The 25,875-nt window shown below is 37.4% G+C and overlaps 1 protein-coding gene across 1 annotated transcript in view; it reads left to right on the top strand.

Moving 5' to 3' along the window:
* The first annotated feature begins 2,611 nt into the window (after positions 1-2,611).
* Positions 2,612-25,875, top strand: part of EXOC3 (exocyst complex component 3) — a 24,989-nt gene continuing 1,725 nt past the window's right edge. Inside the window, exons 1-10 of the mRNA XM_009324930.1 lie at positions 2,612-2,797; positions 6,844-7,063; positions 9,058-9,739; positions 14,297-14,414; positions 17,213-17,338; positions 18,828-18,928; positions 19,414-19,524; positions 20,276-20,426; positions 21,812-21,934; positions 24,581-24,742. Of these exons, the coding sequence (XP_009323205.1) occupies positions 2,654-2,797; positions 6,844-7,063; positions 9,058-9,739; positions 14,297-14,414; positions 17,213-17,338; positions 18,828-18,928; positions 19,414-19,524; positions 20,276-20,426; positions 21,812-21,934; positions 24,581-24,742 (1,938 nt within the window). The 5' untranslated portion in view covers positions 2,612-2,653. The remainder of the gene's footprint in view (positions 2,798-6,843; positions 7,064-9,057; positions 9,740-14,296; positions 14,415-17,212; positions 17,339-18,827; positions 18,929-19,413; positions 19,525-20,275; positions 20,427-21,811; positions 21,935-24,580; positions 24,743-25,875) is intronic.

Here is a 25,875-nt window from a genome sequence, read left to right as displayed (position 1 = left end):
GAGCCGGGCTGCCGGCCGGAGCTGGGGCTGCCGGCCGGGGACTGCCGCGGCTTCCTCCGAGCTTTGTTTCGAGGGGTTGTGCCCCAAACCTGGGCGTCGTTGCGCCCCTCTAGCCTGGAAGCTCGTTTCTGGAGGGGGCAGGGGCCTCCCCCTGTGAGCGTGTCGTCCTCGCTGGCTCGCTTTTCGGCTCCCGGCCGGAGCTTGAGTCCGGAGGATGAGGGTGTGCTTGCAGCTGAAGCCTTTCCAAGGCTGCTCAGGGCTTTCTTTTGTTTGCTTCTTCCAGTGCTTTGCTCTGAAGATGTTTGTGGTTTTGGCTAACAGCCTCAGTGTAAAGTTGGCATGATTTCTTAAAGTTTGCTCTTCCTTTTGAATGGTTAGTAGTTGCGCAGCAACCTGTCTACCTCAGCAAGTTAGTATGTAATCGGTTAGGAGATTACAGTATGCTGACTACTAATTTTGTTCACGAGGTCTACTTCATGTGCCTGGGTAGTGGCTGTGTGGGTTAAAGCTATCATAACTCTGTTGAATGTATTCAGAGTTGTTAATAAAGGCAGTAATTCAGCATAAAGTTGTCTACTGCAGATGCCATTTCTGTAGTAAATTCATATTTTAAAATAACAAATTTTTTAAAAATTGTAGATACCATCCTGATAGCTTGGAAATGGATTGGGCTAAACAAAACCGAAGTATTAATTCAAAAATCTGAGTGGTAGGAATAGATCCTGCACCTTGAGATGTAGAGTAGGAAATCAAACCTCATTTGAGCTAAACAGGCCATTAGTAGATGAGTGATGGGTATGCTTGTACAGCTGAGGAGGTAAAGTAGGACATGAGTTTACACTGTAGAAATAATTCTGGAACAAGTGCGTGTGATTTTTGAAGATAGTAGAGATACAGATCTTGAGATATCAGATGAAGGAACTTGAGACATAAGGTCTTACAGACTAGCTCTTGGGCAAACCTTGCCTGGAATCCTTTTTTTAACCCTGATAAGTTCTAAAATGACTAATTCTACTAATGCTGTACTGAGTCTGTCCAGGATGAAGTTAATTTTCTTCATAGCAGCTTGTATGGTGCTGTGTTTTGGATTTGTGGCTAAAACAGTGCTGATAACACACCAGTGTTTTGGCTATTGCTGAAGGGTGCTTGCATAGTGTCAAGGCTTTCTTTTTTTCCTACTCCGCCCTCCACTCCCCTTGAGTAGGCATGGGATGAGCAAGAGATTGAGAGAGAACACAGCTGGGACAGCTGACCCAAACTGGCCGAAGGAAAATTCCCTACCATATAATGTCATGCTCAGCAATAAAAGATGGGGTAGAGGAAGAAGAAGAAGAGGGGGTTTTGGCTTCCAGGGTGGCCGTTGTTCAGAGACTGGCTGGAGCATTAGTTTTCCTATGGGAGGTGGTGAGCAATTTCTTTTGCCTCACTTGTTTTTTGGTTGGGGGGCGGGGCGTGTTTCCACTTTCCTTCACCTATCAAACTTTCTTTCAATCCATGAGTTTTCTCGCCTTTGCTCTTCCAGTTCTGTGCACTTGGCACAGGTCTTTATCAGATCACTGTTCTATTGAGGCTAAGTGATGTGTTGGACATAGGAATGCAGACTGCTTTGAAAGTAGGTATCTACTTTCAAGGTTTAATATGGATATGAGAGAGTATAATCTGTAGTTGTGGCAGTAGAACCTGAAATGTTCTGTTGGATTACAAGACTGAAGACATAAGATGTTGGAAATAATTTGGAAGGAATGAGGAACTCCAGATGTATTCCTTGGAGTTCTGTGGACACCATGTTCTTGCATCGTTGGTGACTGGGATCCTCCCTGCTTTCTGTTAGTAGCTAGTGAAGCTTGAGAGAACAGGTCTGGTTTGATGGCCAGCAAATTTTACCTTTTCTGCATACTAGTTTGCATGCATGTCTTGACTTCACTAGAAATTCTGCTGGAGACTTAGGTGAAATACTTGATTAATTTTTCCCTGCATACCTACACCTCTGATGGACTGATACCGTGAGAAGAACTGATAACAAGAGTAGGAAAGAAGAACATCATCCATCAGAAGTTTAAATGGAAATGCTTTATAGTTCTCTAGGTTTAGAGCTTCCACAGCTGTTTCTCTCCATTTTTGGTAGCAAATTTAACCTATTGCTGCAGGGGACTATGGTTCTCTCAGCTCCACCACATTCTAGTTCAGGAAGAGTTCGGATTTTTGTGTGGACCTGCTACAAGATTCCTTTATGCTTGTCTCATTCCCCTTTTAATAGGCAAACCTACTCTAGGATTAGATAGAATCTGTTTTTTAAATGAAGATTTGCTGTTCTGTTGTTGTTGTTGTTGTCTTTTTTTTTTTTTGATGCAGACTTACAGAGAGCAAGGTAAATGCAAAAACAATAACCAGAGGACATTTCAGATAAACTAATGAAACACAATTAAGTGACTTTAAATGCGATTCTTGTAGAATTCTGATTGCTACTCTTTATAATGCGGTCTAATGATGCTTCTGTCAAGTTGCACTGTTTTTATTGCCAAGGTTGGTTAGTTCTCCAGTTGTTAACTTTGAAGTGACACATAGCCATCAAATGAAAAAATATTTTCTAAAAATGTTATATTTCTTTTCAGTACTGTTAAATTATGAAGGCATTTTGAGGTCCTAATCAACAATGGAGGAAACAGATAGAGAAGCAGTTGCAACAGCTGTTCAGAGAGTAGCGGGAATGCTTCAGCGTCCTGATCAGCTGGATAAAGTGGAGCAGTATCGCAGGAGGGAAGCTCGTAAGAAGGCTTCAGTAGAAGCTCGACTCAAGGTACAAAGTTTAATAAACCTGAGTGTCCATGGTGCAGCATGAATGTACCTTTTTTTTTTCCTTCTGTTTTTTGATTCTACATTTTCATCCAGATACTTTTAAACCATGGACTTTAATTTGTGCTCTGTGTCCAAAACAGAAACTTTGCATCCTGAAAGTAATGCAAACTAATGCTGTACGTCTTACTGAAATTTTATTCAAGCATTTCAAGTGTTCTTATGTCCTGTAACTTCTACAGCTTATCCATGGACAGCTACCCTCGTGCTGTGTATCCTGTCAGCCAACAAACCTTTGTCTTAATTGCTGAATACTGAACTTGTAACAAAAAAATTGATTGCATCTGAAAAAGATCAGTCAGTTTAGTCTCTGACTTTTACATGGGTTTATGGAAGATAGCTAAAATCTATCACATTCTTGTCTCTCGCAGAAGTGTACCCCACGATTTTCTGCCTCCTTCACATGTGTACATGTGAGTGCACACATGCACATGTACACACACAGACTTAGCCTGAAATATGAGTAAGGTCATCCTATGTTTAGTGTCTATATGTTACCGAGTTCTGCGTTTTCTTCACACACTAGCCAACAGTCATTTTAGACCACTATATTAAGTAATTGGAGTAGAGCCTTAGAAAAGTGTTTTGGGAAATATTTTTTGATTTACCAGATCAAAATGGCTGGTACGCACTGTATCTAATACTATATTTCAGAATAAGTTAGTTTATCTTACAACTATTTGATGGCTCCTTCTTTGTGGGAGTCTGCATGAAGTAGAAGAGAGCCTGTCTTCTTTCACAGTGAAAAAAAATCTGTTAGCAAATTAGATGTTAATTTTTGTCTGTAGCATAGAAACAGAAATTTTTGTGATGACTGGGACTAGGTTTTTCAGATTTAAGGCAGGAAGCATATAGTGGAGTCTATTAACAATGGATCAGCTGTTTAGTTACTGTAATCTATTTATAATATATAAGCACAGTCATTTGCCTACTGGCTGCTTCTGGAGACAGTGGTGACTAAACATAACTTTTTAAGTTTTGTAAATGTCTAAATCCACTTTATAGTTAGTTTCCTTGTCATTTGCCTTAAGTTACCTTAACTTCAGTCATCTATAAATGGTCAGAAATATCTGTTCCAAAAAGAAATACAATACACCTTAATCCATTCAGGATGCATTCCTGAAACAGGTGATGGTTAGTAATGCAATGGATAGCAAAGCAGTTTTTTCCATAAGAATTGCTATAATGGATGGGAGCACAGAGAGGATGTAAGAAATACTCTTGCTCTGTATTTAAACTGTGTATATGTATGGTGTGGAAGATGGAGAGACAGGGTCATCAGGATCATCAGCCGGAGGAGTTGCTGACTTTTCAGGTTGGATCACTGTTGAAAAACCTCAGCTGCTTCATCTATGTGAATGAACACATGGTAAATCTTTTAGTGTGAGCATGTTGGTGCTTCTTTCTGACTGAATATGCTTTCATTTTTGTCATAATTTTCTTCAGATGAATCAAGATAATCAAGTCAATCAAGGGTGAAGAGTGGGAAACCAGGGTAATAGTTGTGTGTCACAGGGATGAAGCAGCAAAGATCTGGAATGGTGTTCTGCCCAAAAAACCAGCATCTCCTCCAGTTAGTTATCCGACTCCTCTCTCTATATCCTCTCCCAAATATTTAGTTATGTCCATTTCTTATATCCTTCTCTGCATTTCTTCCTGCGTTATATAAATTCTTACAGGAAAAACTGCTTTGAATTGTGTCAAACTCATCTGCTTCATGTGTGAGACTGATGGCGGTTAGTGAAGCAGTATTTTTAAGGATTGGTAGCAGAACTCTGAAACGATGGGTGGATAAGCACCAGCTGGCACTGTAGGCTGGTACTTCTGGGCTCTGCAGTCCAAAATGTAGGCAAAGAGCTGCTTGGACTCTATTCCAGAGCCTGAAAAGTTGTGAGCATCAGCAGCCATCTTTGTTTGTGCACTTATTAGTCAATGGGAGAACTTAGGTTTTGGTTTTCTCTCATCCTGAAGAAATTCTGTTTCTAGGTCATGGGTTTTCCTGAGTATAAACATGCTTGAATCCTCTACCTTTTGATTTTTAGCTGCTGTGCAATCATGAATTTGAACCATAGGGCTCTAGGGAGACCAGGCAGCCAGGATCCTGTTTCCGTGGCTTCACGTTGAGGGCTGTCTCTTGAAAAGAGATAAAAATGAAGTTTTGAGCCCTGTTCCGAGGATGGCTTGGTTTTGTTTTCATTTTTTTAATACAGTGATGGTCAGTCCAATCTAAGATGAATATGCATTTTAGGAAGCAAAGTCCACAATGCTAGAACATGTCTCGCTCCCTGTCCCCCCTCCCCGGCTCCTGGCCCCAGCTGACTATTAGAAGACAAACTGAATATGGATGGATGTCTGTTTTTAGAATTTTCCTTGGCCATTTGTGTCAGTGACCAAGATTAGTGATTGTTTCTGTTTAACATAATCAAGTTTCTGCAAAAGTTAATAGGCAAAAACTTGAATCTGTAATACTTGGAAGATCTACCTCAGAAGAAATTGAAATATCAAATCAGAAATATTGAACATTTAATGATCATGTGATTTTTAAAATACTTTACAGTCAGCTTCAGAAGATTGTGTTTGAGTATCGTACTGAATGTTTTGAGTATCCTAATTACTTCAGTTCCTGTAGGGGAAAAATGTGTTAATGCAGCAGTTCTGTAAATAGATATTGTACAAAAATGCCTTACCACTGCTTAATTGTACTGAGTCTGACAGGAAAATACATTTTTATCAATAAAATCAGCATGTCATAATTTGAAAGTACATAAATAGCGGTAGTTTAATAATCACTGCATTTTTTCTGGGACTTTCCCAGTGCATTTAAAACACAATAAATGTTGTTCATAGTTACCAGGATTTCCTCCTTGGCTTCTAGTATCAGACAAAAAGTTCCATGACTGCCCAAGCTTTTTGGCCTTAAAAGTATGGCCAAAAAAATGTTCTGAGCTTAGCAAAACTATTAGTGCCTCATTTCTTTACTGGTTACTTCAAGTCCTTGAGATATGCAACTGAGTTTTCACTGATGTCTCGCCTTTGGCTTGTGTTTTGAAGTCTGTTATTTCCAGTTTCGTTTTCCACTCAGCTGATTTCATCTTAGTCACGTCTTTTTGAAAATACATATATAAAAAGCATGCTGTGGATGTGATTTGATTCCTTTCACTCAGATATGCACTATAATGCATTTTCTGTAAGATGTCTGGACTGTCAAATGATATTCAGGACTAATAGCCTATTTGAAGAGTCACTACTTCGAGTGTCACCTGTCACAAGAGATATCTATGTCAATAACTTCTCTTTATGCCAAAATAATCTAGTAGATGGATTGTTGGTCTGGTTGTTGATGTTTCACAGTGTCGAAATTTTATTCAGTTTGGGGTTTTGTTGTTTTTTGTTTTGACTGAATTACTTTTGATTTCTTTTTTGCTTTCAGGCACAACAGGCCGGAGGGTTTGTTGTTTTGTTTTGGGTTGTTTTTTTTTTTTTTTTAGAACATTTCAGATACTACTTTTTTTTAGAACATTTTCAGTTGCCAGTCAAAATTTGTGATTGCCTTAGTAAAAAGCTTGGTGAATCTGTACATACCAAGCGTTCTGTTGAAACATCTGGATCAGCTTTCTTCTGATATCCCCCTTTGAAATGAATTTGTGAAGGAAATGCAAAGAAGTCTCATTCTCCCTTCTCATGATCCTGGTTTAATATAAAGATGATGATCTATCTGCCTAAGCTCCTATGTTAGCTTTGTGGGCGAACCAGTTGTATCTAGGTCCTTTAAAATTATATGCAACTTCAGAACTTCAAAAAAAGAACATGTGCACACACGCAGAGTAAGTTACACATTTCTAGTAAGCTATAATATTACCTTTTCAGTTTTTTTTTCCTCTGAAAATGTTAGATACTGAAATGAAAACTAATTCTTGAGAAATGTTGAAAATACATAACTTACAATGATTAATATGAGTTCTTTCTTTTGTCTTTTTGTTTGTATTTAAGGCAGCAATCCAGTCCCAGTTAGACGGAGTACGAACAGGTTTAAGTCAACTGCACAATGCACTGAATGATGTAAAGGACATTCAGCAGTCTTTGATAGATGTCAATAAGGACTGGAGACAGAGCATCAACACCATAGAAAACCTCAAGGATGTTAAGGATGCTGTAGTGCAACATAGCCAACTGGCAGCTGCTGTAGAAAATCTCAAGAACATCTTTTCAGGTAATCTAATGTTCTTTATAATAATCTACCACATACTGAAAGCACTTTAAAATAGTACTAACAGCTGTAAGCTTGTCAAGTAATGTAAGGTTGTCAAGTAATGTCGAGAACTTTAAACCTCACCGGGAATGAAGAACTAAGGAAAAATCACCTGCACATCACGTTCAGGGAAGTAGCTGGTAACCATTTAATATATATTGAGTCTAAATTGTGCTGTAAGATCTTCAAGTCTGGCCTATCTCATCATCAAACACAAGTCACGAAGAAGCTTCTTGCTAGCGATCAGTAGCAGGAATAACATGTTTAGTATAAAAGACTGAAATACGCAAGCAGCAGGTACAGAAAGAAAATTTGGAAAGATCTGGAATGTTGCCAGTGAGTTGGGCACGTACAGCAAGCCTGTTGGCTAAAAATAGTCCCAAATGATTTTAGGAAGTGAAAATTTTTTGCAAACAAAAGCAAAATATGAAACAGTGAGATCTCCAGTCAAAGATTCCCTGGCGGTCTTTCTCACACAACAGTTAGGAGCCTCAAGGATTTCCATTAACGTTACAAGTGTAAGTATAAACTACCTGAAGTTCAGTTTCAACTGGGCACAGTCCTTGCTTCAGAATCAGGCAGCACAATCACAGAAACCAACTCTTGCATAAAGAAATTATACATGGGAGACACTTCTTCCCTGCACCACTGCACAAGTGCGAAGGTTTGCAAAATTAAATAAGATTAATGTGATACAATGGATACTGTAAAGGTAAAGAAAATGGGATTACCTCTGTCCTTTTATGCAGCCTTTTTGGTGCACATTCTATTCCATCTTGAATCGGGGTGAATTCCTTGCCAGGACTTTTCTGCTTATAAGTAATTTTAAGAATTTCACCCCTATAATGGGAGCTAAAACTATCATACCCCTTTGATTTTATTTAAATAGTCTTTTCTCTCCTCTTCTCTCCTGATAGTAATTCACAAAATGTACCTATAAAGAAAAATTGTTTCCCAGTCATACCAGGTTGATGTGTTTAATCTCTGTAAGAGTGTATCTACAGTACCAAACTGGGATATGGTGTGCAACTTAAGAAAAAGAGTAGCAGTTACAGGCAATGTCTAGCAATAAAAAACAAAGAACAACAAAATTCTGTATGTTTCAATGCTGAGTTATTTTGGGGGTGGTGTTTTCTTTCACACTGATGAATGCAATTGAGACAATAAGCCTTTTCTCTGGTATTCTGAGAGGTTTTTAGTGTGAAGCATCTCCCCCCCGGGATTGTTAAACAGTATGATAACTTCACTCTGAACAAAACAAATGTTTTATAAACCAAGTGGTTTTCATCATTATTAATGATTGTGTATAACTCTCTCTTCAAGCCTTGTTTGGGGTTGCCAGTTTTATCACTAGCTGCCTTTTTTGCAACGACAGTTTTTCTGCTGAGATTTTTCAGTTCTTTCCCCCACAGGATCCTAATCCTCTTCTATAGTATTCCTCAAATACTGAAAAATAATAAAGAAAACAAATCTTCTAAATAGTTTAGCAGCGTAGGTAATTATCCCTATTCTTCCTTTGTGCCTTAGGCAGGCAAAAACTGTTCCTTCAAGGAGGAGGTAAAATTCAGTATTTGTTGGGTATATGCAGCCCCAGGTTCAACAGGGTAAGTGACTTTTAGTCAGGCAAGTTAAAAGCCTTTTGTATAAGATACAAGAAAGCTAGTACTGCAATTTGTTTCATAGGCTTTCATGGATTTTTTTTTTTTAAGGGGGGAGAACTTTGTCTAGCCACTGATCAAAATGGAGCATTATAGTTAATAATGTATAAAGATACATAGTATTTACTAACAATTTTTGAATACTTCAAAATTATTTCCTTTAAATTATTTCAAAAGATTACTACAGCTGTTCTCCAGCTTTTTTCCTAGGGCTTTTATGTCTTGTATTTATTCTTTATATTTTGATTGTGTTGTTTTAGTCTTTTTGTTTTTTCTTCTTCTTTGCCTTTCTTTCAGTTCCAGAGATAGTCAGGGAGACCCAAGATCTGATTGAGCGAGGGGAACTTCTGCAAGCTCATCGAAAACTGATGGACTTGGAGTGTTCTCGTGATAACCTGATGTATGAGCAGTATCGCATGGACAGCAAAAACACACATGACATGAACCTCATCCATACATACTTTGGGGATATGCAGAAACTTTCTGAGGAGTTGGCAAAGCAACTTTGGATGGTGGTTCAAAGATCTCTTGTTACAGTCCGTCGAGACCCAACCTTGCTTGTTTCTGTTGTTAGGATAATTGAGAGGGAGGAGAAAATTGACAGGCGCATGTTAGACCGGAAAAAACAAACAGGGTTCATACCTCCTGGCAGACCAAAGAAGTGGAAAGAAAAAATGTTCAACATTTTGGAAAGAACTGTGAGCACACGAATTGAAGGCACTCAAGCAGATACTAGAGAATCTGATAAAATGTGGCTTGTGCGCCATCTAGAAATCATACGTAAATACGTCCTTGATGACCTGCTCGTGGCTAAAACCCTGCTGGATCAATGTTTTCCTACACATTATGATATTTTCAACAAATTGCTAAACATGTACCATCAAGCTTTGTCCACCCGCATGCAAGAGCTTGCTGCAGAGGATCTGGAAGCAAATGAGATTGTTAGCCTTTTAACTTGGGTTTTAAACACATACAAAAGGTAAGGTCCCCTTATCTTTTCTGTTAGCAATAGTTGAGAGTAAGCGTGCAAAACACAGTTTATGTGCTAATATTTGCATATCTATTAACTTAAAAGAAGATAAAACAGTAGAGGGATAATAGTAAAGAACTTGCTGGTTTGATATTTGTTATGCATTTTGCTTTCTGGAAATTGGTCCTTAAAACTTGTTTGCATTTTCTAATACGTGATTTTGGATTGCTTTGTAAGCTTAAAGTTTTAATGCAGTTAAAGACCTTCTTGAAGCTACAGTCACCTTGTATTTGTATGCCAGTTTGGTGAAGTATTGGGAAGAGCAGAAGAGACTGAGAGTTCATGTGTGTGAAACAAAATGTTTGTTGCTGGCCACAGCCCCAGAAGATTTGTATGGTTATTAACTTTCCATTGTTCTTTTTTACAGGGGTTGGGACTGTTTCAGTGTTGCTTCATTACTGTTAAATGGAAAGAATGTAGTTAACTTCCTTCAGGTTTTCTCTCAGAACTGTGTGGCGATTTATTTATTTAGAAGAATTTCTGCTTACTGGTTGTGTCCTCTGATACTCTTAAACTCTTTTCTTTTGAGTTGTGCGCTTTGTTGGGATAACTTAAGCACTATGTCTTTTTTTGGTTTTCATCCTCCAGGTAGAAACAGCTCCAATGGCAACTGTTTAGTTTTTGCTGGCATGTAGTTACTAGAGCAACTGATTTGTTTGGGAAAAAGCCTTTCTGTGGCTCGTGACTATAATCCTGTTCTCAATAGCTGGCATTGACCCACAGTCTGCACTGTGTACACTTTTGCCGTCTTCAATTGTTCAATCTCACTAATTCAACAAATTGGACGCTTGATAGATTTAGAGTATAATACCATAAAGCAAATAGGTAGGAGATAATACTGTTCTGTAGAATTTTTATAACCAGCTTTAAGATTCATTTTGTGTTCAGAACTCCGTGCTTTGCTCTACACTGCAAAGTTCTCCTGCTTTTCTTCCCTGCAGGGAACAATCAGGAGCACCCACTAATGCATACTTAACGTACCTCTGCAGGTTATATGAGAGATGCAGCTCCTAATAAGGAGCTGAGTTCATTGGCCTTTTCTTCTTTGTTAATAGAAGCCAGAGGAATAACTCCACAGTGAATGAAAATCAGAAATGTGTGAATCCCTCTACCTATAGGGGCATGGCCTCGGCAGAAATCCTGCTCCCAGGTTCTTCATTTATGTCTCAGGGCTGATGTTCCAGTAAGGCAATTCTTGGTCTTAAAATTGCCCTCCTACCCTTCCCTCAGAAAGTAGAGCAGATTGCTATTGAGTTAGACAATTCAGAGCTCGAGCTCTCTCAATCCATGCATTCCTTCCTATGAAGGGCAAAGGGAGGGAACAAAGTCAGTGTTGCATCTATTTACAAAGCAAACAAATCAAAAAGGGATCACTCCTCCTAAAGCAAGTTACGTGGCTTGTAGCACCTGATGGCAGAATCTTGTAAAGGAGGTGAGTGAAACAGTGAGAGGACTAGACACGGTATGAGATACCTGAGAATGCACTTCTCCCCTGTATATCCATGTAACAAGTGTGACGGAAGTTAGAGGAAATATCTCGGGGAAAAAATTAAGGCTTTGAGTTTCTCTCTTCTCAAAAAAAAAAAAAAGCCTGAGAGGGCAGTACAGTTATTGTATTCTTACAGATACAATAAACTGTTGTAAAGAGGATGATAATTAGCTATTGTGTATGTTTGTAGTGGACAGTGGAAGAAGAAATCAGCTCAGGCTTGTGAGTGGGGAAAAGTAAAGTGCTCAAGTGGGATACTTGCAGAGCTTACCAAATCTCAGTTGCTGGACATCTCTTAACAATACAACAAACAATTCTCTATAGGGATATGTTTATAATAAACTGTGAAGGAAGATGGCCTATATGACATCATGAGAACCGTGTTTCTGTGATATTTAACCCTCTTTTCCCTGTATGAAAAATAGGTTCTAAACTGCTGTTACGTTCCTTGTTCACTTCTATGGAACATTGTATGATAGAAGATAGTTTTGTCCTTTCTAATCTTTCTCTACTTCTATTAAGTGTAATTGAGTAGTAGAGGAACATATAAATTTGTATTTGCGTATTACAGCTGCACTTCAAAACCAGCTGAGAAAATACTGACCAATTAAGAGAAGCATTGAGGTTTTTTTCCATGTAATGAATTGGTAGGAAGGCCATGCATAACTCCTATCTTGCAAATATTGTAAACAGGAGTTTTAAAAGCATCATGGTGTTCTTTACCAGAGCATGTCTTAGAAGCTGTTTTTAGAACTGTATTTGACTCAGAGCTGAGAAACAAAAGTGATGCTCCATGTGGAATAATAGCCTTTAATATTTGAGTGGGATGCGGTTTTACTGTGCTAGATGTATTTCTCTTTCATATTTAAGTCAAAGAGAGCTTTGGAAACTGCTTTGGAAACTTCAGCAACTGCTATTACTAAGCCTCTACCGGGTTGGGACCTGGACTCTAATCTGTGTTTTAGGGAAAATATAAGCCTTGTAAGATCCTGATGCCCATATTCATAGCATCATTTTATCAGATACTGATCAAGTGTTGACAAAACTGCTAAGATTAATTCACCAGCATTGCTACAGACAGTGTCAACAATCTTCATGCTAAGGAACAGAAGGAATGGTGCTATAGATCTAGCTGGATGCTGCCTCTGGATCAAGTACCTCCTTTTACAAGACAGAGCAGGATTGGAGGCAAGCCTGGCATAGGAGGCAGAATAGAAGCTTTCTAAATGTTAGTTTCCAGATAATACAATTCTGGTTGAAATTTCAACTTGTTTATAAACTTTTTGTTGAAGGGAAATAACTCTTCCCTACAGTTAGAAGCCTCCTGACACGTCCAAGAGGGTTGTCTATCACGTCCTTTCCCCCAGACACTTGGGTCATGGCAATCAGGAAAGAGAACTTGTGTATAGGAAGAATTTTTGTCTTTGGGGGCTAGAGGTAGCCTGTGGTCTTTGTTTTGGGGTTTCAGTTGATAAGCTTTGAGAAAGATTTAATGTCTCTGTGACCTTGTGAAGTAGGGATAATGATAGTATAACGAGGCTAGAAATATTTTCTAATATGGCACAGTGCCATAAACAGCTTCTAACATTTCCCCTGAAAAAGCCTAGAGCAGGTCCTGCTCTTATGTGTATTCTTCATGTAAACAGCAACAGAATGGAATTCAGTTTTCTGTCTAGCTTGAGCCACTTAAAAGATCTTCAGTCTCTTTTCCTACAGGCTCAGGAAGACGCTACAAATGTAAAGTGTTCAGTTACAGTAGCCTTTATGGTTTCAAAGACAAGAATTTTGGTTTTTCAGTAGTTAGCCATAGTATGTCTTTTTTAGTGCTTTGAGATTTTTTTTTTTCATGATGTGGAAGCACCACTATATTGACTCACTGCATGTACCCAGAGAACAACTTTAACTTGCAGAAATATGCAGACTAAACACTTGTTTAGGCATTTTTTTAAATTTGCTATTTGTTTTTTATAGTTGCCACTGTAAATATAGAATTTGTGTCTTCCTTCTGAAAAGCACACTAGAAATGGAATGTGAAACAATTTATGTTATTATGATTGAATATATTTCCATCAACTGTTAATAAAGCACTCTCTGAAGAGTGTGGTTTTGAGTTATTGATTTTTTGAGCATGAAATATTAAGAGTTCTTGCTATGTTGTGCTTTGGCGTAGCTTTGGTTTTTTTGTTTTAGTTATCCTAAATAACTGATTATATAATCTTATAATATATAGATGCAAAATATCACTGTGAAGTATTAATTTTATATAATCCTCGTAAAAATATTTTTGAGGGTTGCTCTAGTTTCTTCTAATCCTATAAAATCAAGACTTTTCCTTTGCAAGCATGTATAGCTAATGGTGCTGTTATAATACAGTGCCCATGAAGTGCACTTTTGATTTGGCATGCAAGATGCCTCCTCCTCTTACATTAGGTGTATTCTCTACCAACACAGGAAGCATTGCTAGATTTTCTTTTAATATATTTTAGCTTTGAAATGGATGTGATACAAGTAGCAAAACAGAAGCTCTTTTGAGAAACTCTCAGGAGAGTATTTCATACTTTTCACTGATCTTTCCCATTCTGAAATTCAGAATGTGGAAGTTGTCTGTCATCACCTCTGAAATTTAAAAAGACATCTAAAAATGTCCCCAGTTAAGAGCCCACAGGTTGAACCAGTTGGCTTTTATTCAGCCTTAAGCAATCGCTAATTCTCGTACATAAAAGTTAGAAACACATAAAAAGGTTGAGTATTTAAAATGTCTGTAACATTTTTTTTTTAATATATGCTGGGTTATAGCATTTACATCCTGTTCTTTCTTTTATATAGTTTTATTTACATTCCTTGTAAATGCATTGATTGTTGCAGTTAATATTAAGAACTTCTCAAAAAGTTATAGGTATTGGAAAACTGCCTCTTACAGTGGTCGTACAAAAAAAGCTGCATAGTTTTTAACTTCTTATCTCATTTTTCTTCACTAATCTGCAATGTTTTTTTCTTTTTTTTTTTTTTAAACTCAGTACAGAGATGATGGGAAATTCAGAACTGTCTCCCGAAGTGGATGTAAATTCTCTGAATCCTCTGATTTCGCAAAATGTGGTAGACCAGCTTCTCAGCAAGTATATGTCAACACTTACTGTGAGTAATAATAATGCAAAGACACCTTTGGATAAGTTTATAGCTGCATTAGTGCCTCAGTACTGTTCCTCCATCAGAGGAAACTAATGTGACAAATGTGAACTCAATATCATTACTTTTATAAATTTTCTTATAATATGTGTAGGTCTGTTTATAAAATTATAATCAGATGATTTCATAGATATGAATCATGACATTGCAAGGAATAATTATGCTTTACAGACTGTATTAATCATATTTTATTAGAAAGGAAGGAATTCCAGTGTTCATACATGTAAATTTATAGTGCTAGTATGTTAGGTATTACTGTACTTACAAGCCACTGAATGCAGGTTGGTCCCTATAGTGACTACGCCAACATTTGATACAGATGTGATCTTTTCAAGGTAATCAGGATGTTCATGTTTTCCAGTGTGATTCTTTTAATGGTCTTTTTCCTTTCATGCCTGTTGACTGCATGTGAATAATTTCCTTTTGTGGATGCCGTTTCAAGTGCATCTTAAAGACGCTGCTTCTTGCTTATCCTAAGAGTCACTGGAAATCGGTCAACTACATGGCAAAGGAATCAGTATGCAATTGTCAGGTTTTTAAATGTATTTTTCTTTAAACATCCACTGTTGATTTGCCTCTGAGGCTGGGTATTGGGATAGTTGGAACTTTAGACTTGCTATTCTTACAACCAAATTCCTATTCCTCCTAAGTTTAGGAGCTCTGCCAAGCAGAGGAGAGAAATTTTTTGCTTCTTTGGATGTGTTAGCTACTAAAATATGTCCAGCAACAGCAACTACTTGGTCTTGATACTCCTCACAATAATATGAACCGATCTTCTTATGTCTCAAGGAAGTTGCTCTGCTTCACATTAGCTTTCCTAGGACTTTTATGCAAGTTTATTTTTCTGCACTTACCTTTAGGACAAAAAAACATTGGTTTGTTTTCTCAAGCTACTTTTGGCTTGACTCAGGAAATGCCTTTGAATTAATTTTGTCCCCTCTTAAGATAAAAAAAATATGCCTATATTGGTTTTTCAGAAATGTTTTTTCCCTACTTACTGAAAAGTATTATATATAGAACATTGTTGTATTTATATTCTATAAATAAAATAAAGCAAAGCTTCTATTCTGTTAAACACAGAGTGGTTTTCTCTTGCTGGTTTTGATTTTTGGCTGTATCTTCTTTCTAAGGCAGAAAATACTGAAACTGCTTATTTGTTTCACAGGATTCATCCTGGTGCAATTTTCTACCCAACCCCTCTTACACTTCTACTTTATTTCTTTTGATGTTGTGTTTAAAACTGTGTATAAACAAAATATAACTAGTTCTGTTTGGGTAAATGAAAGTATTTCCTAATTGCGACTGTCAACTTAAGTATTGATGTTTAAGTCAATAAAAATGTCTCATTTTCTTGAGAAATAAAATGCTAATAGATTTTAACAGATTTTTTTAATAGATTATTTTTTTTCCCCCAAGCACTTCATCTTGAAAAAAAGTTCTTTTAAATGATGATCTTAAGGTGAAAAATGTTGATGTCCCCTGGGCTGCTGGCTTAAAAGATTATTTCTTCTTTGCAAGTCGTATCTCATCAGAGCAGTTCCATGCTTATGAGCAATAAAGATAGTACATCATTTCACGTAATTGAAGATGGTACTATATGTACTTAGCAGATACAGCACTTGACAGGCCACTCACTGTAGTCAAAAAGAGAAGAAAACTACAGGTCTGTTTGGTCAACAACCTTTCTTGTGCAGGAAGATTGTAGAGCTTTCAGTTTCTTCCTTTATCCTATCTGCTGAGAGGCATTTTGACCAAAAGATACTGATTTAATACATCTAAAAATGTAAACATTAAAAAAAAAAAAATTACCTATTTTAGACTTTTTTGCCCTTTCTGTACATGCCTACTGGTCATGCTTAATTTTGCATGGTAGGGCACACTAACATACCTGTTGTACGTTGGAAAGAAGTATGAACCTTTATATTACTAGGGGTTTTAACTAAACGTGAACAAAGTAGAAAAGAGGCAGAAACCTTCAACGCTGTGAAAACATAGGGATAATTATTTTAGATAGAAAACAAAGAATCCAATTACATATTTAGCAAACACGCTGGTCTTTACAACCTACTTGGCAAATATGTCCATGGTATCTGTGCCATGCAAGTGATCAGAAAACTGGCTTAATCTACTTCTCAAAACAGTTGTTCTTAATGTCTGTTTGCTGCGTAATGTGCTTGTTGGATGGGAGGAGAGCCAACTATTTTGTCTCCATCACTATTTTCTGCAGCACTTAAGTTTCAAGAAATGCAACTCATTTAATCTAATCCTGGGTTTTTGTTCCCGGCGGTAACAAGCATCAGCTTCCTAAAATGTAGGTAGAAGGAACTACAAGCAGATACGTGCTAATTTTCCTACATTAAGTATTACCCTAATTTTTTTCAATTGTCAAAAAATTCCATTTGAAACCTAATGCCTGAGGCTTAATAAATGCTTCCGACGTTAGTAAACATGTTGGTTCTGACAAACTGACTTGCTCTTTGTGTTTGAAGCACTCCCCTTTCAAAATGTGCCTAAGCTTGACTCAAACTACATCACTAGTGTACCAGTACTAATCTTTGTCAATGCAGATTTTAATTTGTCTGTGTTACCTATATCCTGTAGGGATGACGAGAGTGGTCAGCGTTATCTGTAACTATGCCACTCTTCATTATGGAAATGGCTGCTATTCCAAATATTATAGTGCGGTTTTTTGTTGTGTTAAATTAAAAAAAATCTTTGCTTTTTCTTGGTTGCTTTATTTAATGTAGTCTAACATCATTGGCTGGCTACGAAAAGCACTGGAGACAGATAAAAAAGACTGGATAAAAGAAACTGAACCAGAAGCAGATCAAGATGGGTACTATCAGACTACGCTCCCAGCTATTGTTTTTCAGGTATAAGAGAACTTGGTTATTCTAGAAAATCTACAGAAGCAGTAGAATGCATTTGGGGGAATGGAGGGGTGGAAGGGGGGAACCAAACTGTTTGGAATGCCATTGTTTCTATGTCTATTGAAGTATAGGGGTTTTTTTTTTTCCCTGTGGAGTTGTTAGTTGGAGGGGTTGTTTCTTTTGAGGTTTTTATTTGCCTATTTCCCTTTAACACTTAGAGACTCAGTTCTTTTTATGAGTAGATTAGAAACATATTTTTCCCAGCCTATTTAGTTGATATTTGTATTTCGTTAACCGCTTTTACTTAGGTCTCTTCATGTAAATTTGTAATATAAGCCTACCAGATGAGATGTTTGTCATTTATTAGAATATTATTTGTTAATATGGTGCTGAGGTAGTTAGGCATATATTTGTTCCTATAAATTATGCATTATACAAACACCTTAATACTGGAAAGAAAAGTTCTGCTGAAGATCGAAAATGTTGCTGTTTAAAAACTACTTCGGTTTAACATTAATGCCTGTCCAAATTATTAAATAGCCTCAAAACAGAAAAGATAAGGCTGTTGGTAGTGGGGATGGAAAGTTTTCAAAGTGATCTTTATCAACCAGAAAAATGTAAGCTTATTGTGCTCATTTTCATGATTTTTTTCTTTACAAATATTTTGTTAGGTACTTTCAATGAAAGATAGATGGTCTCTTCTTCCTGCATTTGTTTCCCACTTTATTTTTTTCCTGTCTTATACCAGGATTTTTGCTACATTCTTTCACATTTGTATTAGCGCCAAGGTTGACTTCATCTAATCCTTTTCAGAAAGCATGTGATGTTAAAGAAACTGGTGGCTGATTGGCTCTAGTGTTGTGTTGTCAAAGGCTGCAGTGTTGAGATTCGTGTAACAGTGAAACTTCAAAATCATCTCAGCATAAAAGCAGCTCACGTTTCCACCTGGCTTTGTACTCTTCCTTTCCAGTCCCCCTCCTCTCAAACACAGTTTGCTGTAGGTTGCCTAGATCTTGTGCCTAGTTGTGTTTCTAAAGCTTAGGGGTCCCTTCTACTTCACTAATGTGAACTTACTACTTTCATATATGGGGAAAGCAGAGGAATTCGAGTTATAAGGTTATTCGTTACTAGCTGCAGGAGCTGACCCAAGAACTTTGATCCACTGTAAAGCCAAATTCCTACTGAATTAGAAATATGAAGTCCTTTTTTGCTGAAGAAAGAGTGCAAGTGTTTTCAGTATCAGGAGAAAACTGCAGCATACATTAATGGTTGTCAATAACTTACTAATTACACTTATGAAAATAGTGATTTTTGGTTTAGTCAGCAGCAATTGTCTGGGCTTGTTTAAAAAAAAAAAAAAAAAAAAAAACAAACAAAACAAAAAGCACACGTAGAGCTGGTGCTAGTGACAGTCTCCAGCAAGATAGGTGTTCTGTCTTTGGTTTACCACTGATAAAGGCCTGTCTTTATAACTAAACTATTTTTTACTTAGATGTTTGAGCAGAATCTTCAGGTGGCTGCTCAGATAAATGAAGATTTGAAAACAAAGGTACTCCTTCTATGTCTTCAACAAATGAATTCATTTCTAACCAGGTAACATAATTTTTAAAATATAAATGCTTTATCCTGCCTCAGCCTCTCTTTGTTCCTACAATTCCAATGCTTGTTTTTCCTGTGGATGTTTCTTTATTGCTCCTATCATATCCATGCCAGCCAAGCTTTTCTTCCCTTTCCTTTTCTTGCTTTCTTCCTCCCTTCCTCAGTTTCACCACAGAAGTTCTTCTGTGCCAGTGAGTGGCACTTTCAGTTCATCTCTGCAAATGGCTCTAATTTTTTGAGTCAGTTCTGCTTTGTTTTATATCTCAAATTGATATCTTTTTCTCATAAGGAAGACAGAAAATGCCTCCTTGGCTGGATTCTGCCCAAAACAGAGAGAGTAAGCATCACATGAGCAACAGGCCCTTTATAAAATACTTCTAAATGCCTGATAGGCCCTTATGGAGCATTTGGTCTTACAGGTGTACTTAAGTTATTACAGATTTCTGTCTGTTTAATGCCATTCCTTACATATGTTACAGGTACAAAGATGAAGCACAGTTGTATAAAGAAGAACATCTTAAAAATCGTCAGTATCCTCAATGCTATGTTCAATACATGATTGCAGTCATCAACAACTGTCAAACCTTTAAGTAAGTCTGCGTGTTCTTGCAGTAGTGTGGGAAAAATTAGTATCAATGTTTCATTTGTAATACTACATGTTCCCAGGACCTTCTCTTCTTTTGTATACAAAGAGTGTTTCAGTTAAGATAGTTTAGCTGACTAAACAAAGACAACAGGTTTAAATAGATTACTGTTTTAGGAGGCAGATATTGTAATTGTGCTTGCCTTTGGCAAGCCAAGCCATTGCTCCTCACCAGTGAAAATCCACTTGTTATTCCAAGAGTTTAATTGCCAAAGAAAAATTTATCTTCAACTTTCAGAATTTCAAAAAGTCATTTCATTTAGTTTGCCTGGGGCCTGCCATCTTCTCTTACGTTTGATCTCTCACAGTTCACCTTCAAGCAGTGTGGTCAAGGTGAACTGAACTGGAGAAAAGTAAGGGTAGAGCTTGCTCGATTAAGAATATCAAAACAGGAGAAAGAAATCCTCGTTGTTCATGTTTCAGTGTTCAGCAACCCAACCCCATGTTCATCTATATCTGCTGCCATTCTCAAGTCTACAAATCAGCAGTAGTTTGTTACCAACATACAAGTAGTCTTGGTTGATCACTCTAAAATCACGCTGGAGAGTAAATTAAGGCTTCCCAACCAAGCAGCAGACATCATTTCCCCTTGCAAAAATAAGACTGTCTAGTATGTCTCTTTCTGTGTATGTGCTCCGAAAATTTAGTAGCAATGCAATTGTGCATCAGTGAATGATGAAAAGCATTATTTGTCACAGAGAATCTATAATCAGTTTGAAAAGAAAATACTTGAAAATAGAAATGGAAGACACGTTGTCAAGCAGTCATACAAGCATGGATGCAACTTTAGACATCATTGCCAAAGAAGGATGCTCTAGCCTGCTAGATGAAGTCTTCATGGATTTAGAGGTTAGAACTTTTTTCCCTCAAAAAAACAGAAGCAGTATTTTATAAGAAAAAATAACTCAGGAATGAAGTAGTTACGAAGCCTTTTGATTGCTAAACATGTTTTATATGTGGTGTGGTAGCAAAATGCCAGTAAACGTCAGTATTGTTCTTCACTGGTATAGTTTGCATTGTAGGAGACTGAAAGGTTGCTTAATTATATTTCACAGGATGACTTCAGGCAGCTGCTTTGTATATACTGAATATTTTCTAGCAGATTGTACTTAGTCTTATACTTATGTAGTTGGGTTTTAAGAATTATTTGGGAAACTACTGCTGATATTAAGTTACCATCTTTGTACAAGTGCAGTACACCTATAATTAAGATGGTTAATTGACTCTAAAGGTGGGCCCTTTCTGACTGATAAATTTCCATGTTTAAGAATTCTAGCTTCTTGTATAGAATCCCTCAGGAAGAAAAAAATTCTTTTTATTACTAAAAAGAAATTGGGAGTATGGGGAGGGAGGCAAGAAAATTAGAGAAATGGTGGGGTGAAGAAAGATGCTCTGGCACTTGTTAGATTTGTAATAATATTTTGGACTAACGTAAACACCTTGAATGACTCACATTAAGAAAGATGTGGGAGCAGTGTTTATTTTAAACTTGGAGCTCTTATTTAAAAAAAAAATTTCTCATTAACTGTGCTCATTAATTATGAGAAGACACTCCATCTACTCTAATGACCATTCTTTGAAATTCACTAACCTCAAGCTTCATGTCACTGTTATCATATATAAAATATCGTGCTCTAATATGTAAAGAATTTTTCCACTGGGGTGAACAAAGCAAGATGGGTATGTAGATGTAGAGAATACTGGAATTATGTACTGTGGAGTTCTGGGAAAGGAGTAAAGCATGTAGGCCACCAAGTTTGGTATAGGCACAGGAAGTTTGTGGGGCCATCAAAGAGGAACAACTGAGTAGCAGTTCCAGAAATCAAGCATGAAGTTGCATTATCACAACAGTTTAAAAGTGCCTCGTATTTAAAATTGGAATCGTCAGCTCTTATGCCAATTTTGTCCTTGGAGCTTAATTTTTTTATTTAGCATATACATGTAAATAGAGAACGTAATAAAGGATGTTAGAGAACTCGTATGAAACAAATGCTCAGGTTAGTGCAGTTGGTTTACATACACACCCAGTGTGTATGTCAGGGTAGCACTCTGTGGCAACTGTCATTCTGACAACTGATCATGTCATTTTCCTGCACTAACTGCTTATTCCTTTTGAAGGAGTGTAGTTTAGAAATGTATGACACTTAAAATTGCCTCCTGTTTTTTTGTAACTGCACTGATAACGATGGAAGAGTCAAAAATTTGTTCTGATCAATTGTTTGTTACCTTCTCAGCCACATCTTAATGAGCTGATGACAAAGAAGTGGTTGATGGGGTCTAATGCAGTGGGGACTATCTGTGTCACTGTAGAGGATTATTTCAATGACTTTGCAAAAATAAAAAAGCCTTATAAAAAGGTAGGTGCAAAATGTTCTATGATAATTTGCTAATGTACTCTGAATATCATGTTGGTTTTGAATTTCTGAACATTAATGAAATTCAGAATTGGAATACAGAAATTGGAATTGATTCATCACTGGAAATGAAACAATGTTCATAATCATATTGCAAAAGTCTGAATCTAACATTGCTCTCATCTGTTTTGTTCACAGCCATATAATATTTGCAAAGACAGATCAAACTTGCAGGATTTAGTCCAGAAAATGTACCGGCATGTTACTAGATTGTATTCTTACCAGCTTGTACTTTTCTACCTCTCCTCAGAAGTTTGCAGTCAGATAAAATTAGCTCTTCTGAAACTAGTTTTGCTGGCCTGTAATTACTTTTTTTATAAATGCATATTCTGTAATGTCTAGTTTTAATACGTGTAATGAGGTGTAGTTAAATTGGTGCCATAAGGTTTAACAAATGCATAACTCATGTTTAAAGTACTGCTACAGCAGCATAATGTGCTAGGTTAGGTTTTGTTTGGTTTTGTGGTTTGTTTTTTTTTCCTGTGGTCTGTCAAAGGGTATCTGGATTTCTTTATTATCCTTTAATCTTTTAGTAGTATTGTACTTTTTTTTTATCCTTTATTGAATTAAATTCAGTTTTGTATAGTTAAGATAGCATGTCTTAAATGATTCCCTAAGATTTAGGAAATATTTGAAACTAGCAAGATCAGGATTTAGGTGAGGTGTTTGAACAAACTCTTACTAAGCAGAAGTGCTTAAAAGACAGTCTCAAAATCATACGCTTACTTTTTCTTACTTTAAGTCTTAAAGAGACGGAAAGGACTGCTCGAAGTTCCTCTGATGACCTCTTAACCTTCAGTGTTTGCAGATCCTAGAGGCTTTGTTATGTATGTGAATTATATACATTTTCAATCCAGAAAAAGTACACAAAAGAAGTTAGGTCAGTCCCAGAATTAGCCTATATCCATGAAACAGCTTTCTTTTCCAGATCTGGTTTGTTACTGTGAGGTAATAGTGCTTGGCAGGAGTTTAAGTGTTAATACCAATCTCTGCAGTCACGTGTGTTTCATTGTGTAGCGTTTATTGCCACCTTATGGAGAAGACGATCACAAACACGTTTTTTGTCATTCATCATACCTGCTATTCCACTGTCTCCTAGCATGAAAAAAATCTCCTGCACAAGACAACGTATGTGCTAGCACTGGATGGGACACACTTTTTGTTTCCCTGGTTTGGGGTGGGCTTTTTTTCTGATTTTAAAAAATTCTTGGTTAACCCTGTTTTGAAAATCCAATTTTTAAAAGCCACATGAACAGAGCACCTGAGTAAAGACCATAGCTTAATGGGTAGGACACTATTCTGGAACAGGCGGGATCTGGATCTTACAGTCATCCTGCTTTGCTGTTTTCCTCGCGTGCCCTATCATCGCGCTGTTGGCTCTTCTTGAGTGTTCTCTTTCTCAGTTGTAGTAGAGCTGCTGTTCTTCACTTACTTTCCAGTGGAACGGGGCATACATGTCAGTGTCCCACAGTCTATTCTGTGGAGTTAATTTTCCTCTGTGTAATTGGCATCAGTTCCACAAATGCAAGAGAAGCCACCCCTGAACAACCAGTAAATTCTGGTTATTTCTGCACAGTCTTCAGAGGAGGACTTGGAATCACATTTTCTACCTCCTGGATGAGGGCTGTGATTTCCAATACTTTGCACTCTGCATTTTCTGTTTTTTCTTGGGCTTGGGTTTTTTTTTTCCCTTTCCCGAAACCTTTCTCCAAAATTTTGACTGAAACTGGAAGCACATGTTGATTGAAACTAAAGCATGACATATACTAGTAAAATATGATTAAAAGTTTGTGACTACCTGTTACGCAGGCTTTTTCTTAATCGAAAGTAACTTTGCCACCGTGCTTAGGGGGAAAAAATCCCACCTGAGGCCTTGTGAAATTTAAGGACTATCCTTACATTAGAGTTGAAAAAACATGTAAAGGGATTTTTGTGGGGTGTTTTTTTTTTTTCATTTGCAAACCTCAGCATTACTCTTGCACCAATACCAGTTGCTTCACTTAGTCACCAGTAGCTATTTCCTGTAAAAAGACAAGCACAGAACAGCAAAGCGGTTAAGGAAGATCTGAGAAAGTGATTGCTGCTGGCTCTCCAGGCTTCTTACCAGACTTGACCCAGAGCACAGATAATGTAGGCAAGATTTGCAATGCTTTATGCAATGTACTGGCGTTCTCCAGCAGAAACCTCTGTGATGGCTGGTCGTTTCTTGATCAGATATAAAGAGCAAGGCTGCAAGGCCAAGCACAGGTCTGTTCTAAGGGTCATCCAAATTATTTCATGTTTGTTCTTCTGTCTTTGGATATGCCTGTGCTCCTCAGAAATAATTCAGACATGTCGTTAGAGGTATCTTGGGTTTGTTGTTTCTCGTAATTGGCACATCCTTTTCATTAGGGAAGGACAGATTTTCATTTCTGTTAGCATCATGAAAATCTAAAGCCACTCAAAATGTGTGGTATTAGCAAAAACTGTGTACTGGTCATTAAGCGCAAATACACATTTCAAAGCCTAATAATTGTTCAAAGACTGAACATAATAGCTACATTTGCAGGTATCGCTGGCACAATCCACCACCTTTTTCTTTTCTTTCAGACAATGACAATTGAGGCCCATCGGAGAGTGGTTGTGGAATACATCAGAGCAATCATGTTAAAACGTATATCCTTCAAAAACGCAGAAGAGAGAAAAGAGGGTGCAGAAAGAATGATCAAAGAAGCAGAACAGTTCAGATTTCTGTTCAAGAAACTTGCAGCTGTAAGTATTTGCTTTGAGTAATGCTGTTAACCTGGTAATTTAGAATAAACCACACGAGTTTACTGCTTGGGGAAAACGGCTAGAGTTAGGTCTCCACGTCTCCAATATGTTGGGTGGCTTGTGAATATCAAGGATGCCAGCTGAGGGCACAGACAGAATTTCTGAACACACACACAGGCCTGCTGCTAAAGTTGCTGAGCACCAGTTTCTACTGTTTTGTGTTTATACAGCTCTCTGCAGCTGAATATTTGAATGGCCTCACAGAGGCAGGTACCCTGAATTCCTAGTAGTAAGTGAAAGAAAAAAAGCAGTTGTTTGTTGGGGAAAAAAAAAAAGAATAATTGGGCTTTGCTTTTCCTGGCTGGAAGAAAGGGTGATACTGCATCGAGCAGATGCAGTTACTTATTACCTAAGTAGCATGCAGTGTATTCATTTAGAATCAATAAGAAAGTATGTTGACCCCGTTTAAAGTGCAGCAGAAATAGGAAAGACAGGCCAAAAAAGGTATTTGAGAAACAATGTACAAGATAGGCCTAAAATGAATACTAAATCTTTTTTTTAACTGCATAAGGAGCAGGAATCTGTCAGAAAGCTCCTAGGGCCAACAGATGATGAAATGCGAAAAGAATGCAGAGAAAGATAAAGCCTGAAAAACTGAGGGGGTGGGGAAGGGGCGGCGTTCATCTCTGCTCACTGTGGAAGGTGTCAGGGCAACTCCTGCATCAGTGTCCTTCATTATGTGGGATTCTGTGTAAGATCGGTTTCGGATTAAGGCATTGATAGAAGAGGTTATGGAATAAATGAAATGAACAATACCAGATTGACAGGACCAGGTGACCTGCAACTAAGAGCACTAAAATAGTCCAGAGGCTAAATAGGTATTACAGTTCAGTTGGTCAGTTGTTGAAAGCTGCCTTGGTGGCCAGATGACTAGAAGGAAGCTGATGTAGGGCCAGTTTTTAAGTAATGTTTCAGAAGAGATCTGGCTTTCACATCAGTTATTCCTAATGTTTATGCTGGCAAATTAGCGAAAGTTAAAGACTAGAATACATCACCATGTGGATAAATACATCATTTTGTTTTTAAGACATGACTTTCTTTACTGATATTCTGAGGGTAGGTCTCTGGATGAA

Source organism: Pygoscelis adeliae, unplaced genomic scaffold (genome assembly GCF_000699105.1).
Source record: "Pygoscelis adeliae isolate BGI_AS28 unplaced genomic scaffold, ASM69910v1 Scaffold135, whole genome shotgun sequence".
NCBI lineage: Eukaryota > Metazoa > Chordata > Aves > Sphenisciformes > Spheniscidae > Pygoscelis > Pygoscelis adeliae.
The sequence above is the reverse complement of the archived record's forward strand: the minus strand, read 5'-3'. Positions and strand labels throughout refer to the sequence as shown.